The 2,441-nt window shown below is 67.5% G+C and overlaps 1 protein-coding gene across 1 annotated transcript; it reads left to right on the forward strand.

The window, feature by feature from the left end:
- The first annotated feature begins 136 nt into the window (after nucleotides 1-136).
- Nucleotides 137-2,441, forward strand: LOC123159955 (pollen receptor-like kinase 3). Its single transcript, XM_044577767.1, has one exon. It carries the CDS (start codon nucleotides 300-302, stop codon nucleotides 2,283-2,285), a length of 1,986 nt encoding a protein of 661 aa, XP_044433702.1. The 5' UTR covers nucleotides 137-299; the 3' UTR covers nucleotides 2,286-2,441.

The raw sequence follows: 2,441 nt of genomic DNA on the forward strand, positions 1-2,441 counted from the left end.
CGACGATGAGCTGCAGTTGGGGGAGGATGCTGCGGCGAGGATGCGTGGGAGGGGGTGGCAGCACGACGATTGACTGACCCAAATTAAACTCAGGCAACTTACATCTAGCCATTCCCGCGTATTTGAACTGGTGAGATTCCTTCCTCACGCGCGCGTGCGCATGCGCCTTGGCGCCATCCTCGGCCGCCCGCCCTGCTATTCCGGGCGAGGAAGCAGAGCCCCAAGAAACCAAAACCACCCAGGAACCATCCTCCCCAACCTTAGGCGCGCGCGTCTCACACGCCGGCCTCCCCGCCACCATGGGCCCCTCTCCGCACCACCACCACCTCCTCGCCCTCCTCGTCGCCGGCATCGCCGCGGTGGTCCTCCCTTTGGGAGGCGCCGCCGAGGGCATGAGCGAGACGGAGGCGCTGATCCACCTGAAGAAGTCGTTCTCCAACTCCTCCTCGGTCTCGTCGTGGCTCCTCACCGACAACGGCGGCCAGTCCCCGTGCGCCCCGGGGTCGCACGAGTGGCACGGCGTGGTGTGCGGCCGCGGCAAGGTCACCGGGCTCCGCCTCAGCGGGCTCCAGCTCGGCGGCACCATCGACGTCGACGCGCTCTCCAGCTTCCCCGACCTCCGCTCCGTCTCCTTCGCCGGCAACAACTTCACCGGCCCGCTCCCCAGCTTCCACCGCCTCACCGCGCTCAAGTCCATGTTCCTCTCCGACAACAAGTTCAACGGTGCCATCCCCGACGAGTTCTTCCCGAACCTTAACCATCTCAAGAAGCTCTGGCTCGACGGCAACGAGCTCTCGGGCCACATCCCGGCGTCCCTCGCCGAGGCCGAGGCGCTCATCGAGCTCCACCTCGAGCGCAACAAGTTCACCGGGGAGCTCCCTCCCGCGCCGCCCCCGGCGCTCAAGGCGTTCGACGTTTCCGACAACGACCTCGACGGCGTCGTCCCGGAGGCGTTCCGGCGGTTCGACGTCAGCGGGTTCCGCGGGAACCAGTACCTCTGCTATGTCCCGACCCCCGGCCAGACGTGCAAGCGCCCGGAGATCACGCCCGAGTCGACCAACTGGCTCGGCGTGGTGCTGGCCATGCTGCTCGCCTTGGCAATCGTGATCGTCGTCGTCTTCTGCGCGTGCGGCGGCCAGCCGGTCCGCGTCCACGGCTACGACCACGCCCACAAGGGCGACACGGAGGACACGCCGCCGGTGTACATGGTGAAGCAGGGATCATCGACGGCGCAGAAGCGGAGCATGTCGTGGCTCGGGAGGAGGACGGGAGGGTCGTCGGCAGGCGGCACAGGCGGGCGGCACCGCCGGGCGTCGTCCGCGGCGAAGGTGGACGGCATGAGCACCGGGGGCGTCGCCGGTGACCTGGTCATCGTGAACGACTGCAAGGGCGTGTTCGGTCTGACGGACCTGATGAAGGCGGCGGCGCAGATGATCGGCAGCGGCGGGCTCGGGTCGGCGTACAAGGCGGTGATGGCCAACGGCGTGGCGGTGGTGGTGAAGCGCGCGCGCGACATGAACCGCGCCACCAGGGTCGCGTTCGAGGCCGAGATGAAGCGCCTGGGCGGCATCCGCCACGCCAACCTGCTGCCGCCGCTGGCGTACCACTACCGCAAGGACGAGAAGCTGCTGGTCTACGAGTACATCCCCAAGGGCAGCCTCCTCTACGTGCTCCACGGCGACCGCGGCGTGGACTACGCGGCGCTGGACTGGCCGACGCGGCTCAAGGTGACGGCCGGCGTGGCGCGCGGCGCGGCGTTCCTCCACGCCGAGCTCGCCGGCGCCGGGCACGACGTGCCGCACGGCAACCTCAAGTCGTCCAACGTGCTCCTCGCGCCGGACTTCGAGCCGCTGCTGGTCGACTTCGGCTACTCCAGCCTCGTCAACTACACGGAGTCGCCGGCGTCCATGTTCTCGCGCCGGGCACCCGAGTGCGTCGCCGGGCACCCGGCGTCCGCCAAGGCCGACGTGTACTGCCTCGGCATCGTCCTCCTCGAGATCCTCACCGGCAAGTTCCCGTCGCAGTACAACGCCAACGGCGGCACGGACCTGGTCATGTGGGCGACCACGGCGCAGGCCGACGGCCACGAGCAGAACCTGTTCGACCAGGGCATCGTGACGGCGTGCGAGTACGCGCTGCCGGACATGAAGCGGCTGCTGCGGATCGCGATGGAGTGCGTGGAGGCGGACCTGGAGAGGCGGCCGGACATGAAGCAGGCCGCGTCGAGTGTGGAGGAGACGGTGGCTGCGGCGCTGGCGACGGTGAGGCAGGAGGCACCCACGTGAGGCGGTGGCATGGCGGCGAGGTTGGCCGGAGTCGGATTTTGTAAGTCCATGTATGTCACTGGTGCCCTTTTACCTAGCCTCCTTGTCTGTATTCAGTAGCCAGCTCTTGTACATGATACACATCAATGCACAAAGCATAAGGAAAGATAGGAATTA

Source organism: Triticum aestivum, chromosome 7B, assembly GCF_018294505.1.
Source record: "Triticum aestivum cultivar Chinese Spring chromosome 7B, IWGSC CS RefSeq v2.1, whole genome shotgun sequence".
Lineage (NCBI taxonomy): Eukaryota > Viridiplantae > Streptophyta > Magnoliopsida > Poales > Poaceae > Triticum > Triticum aestivum.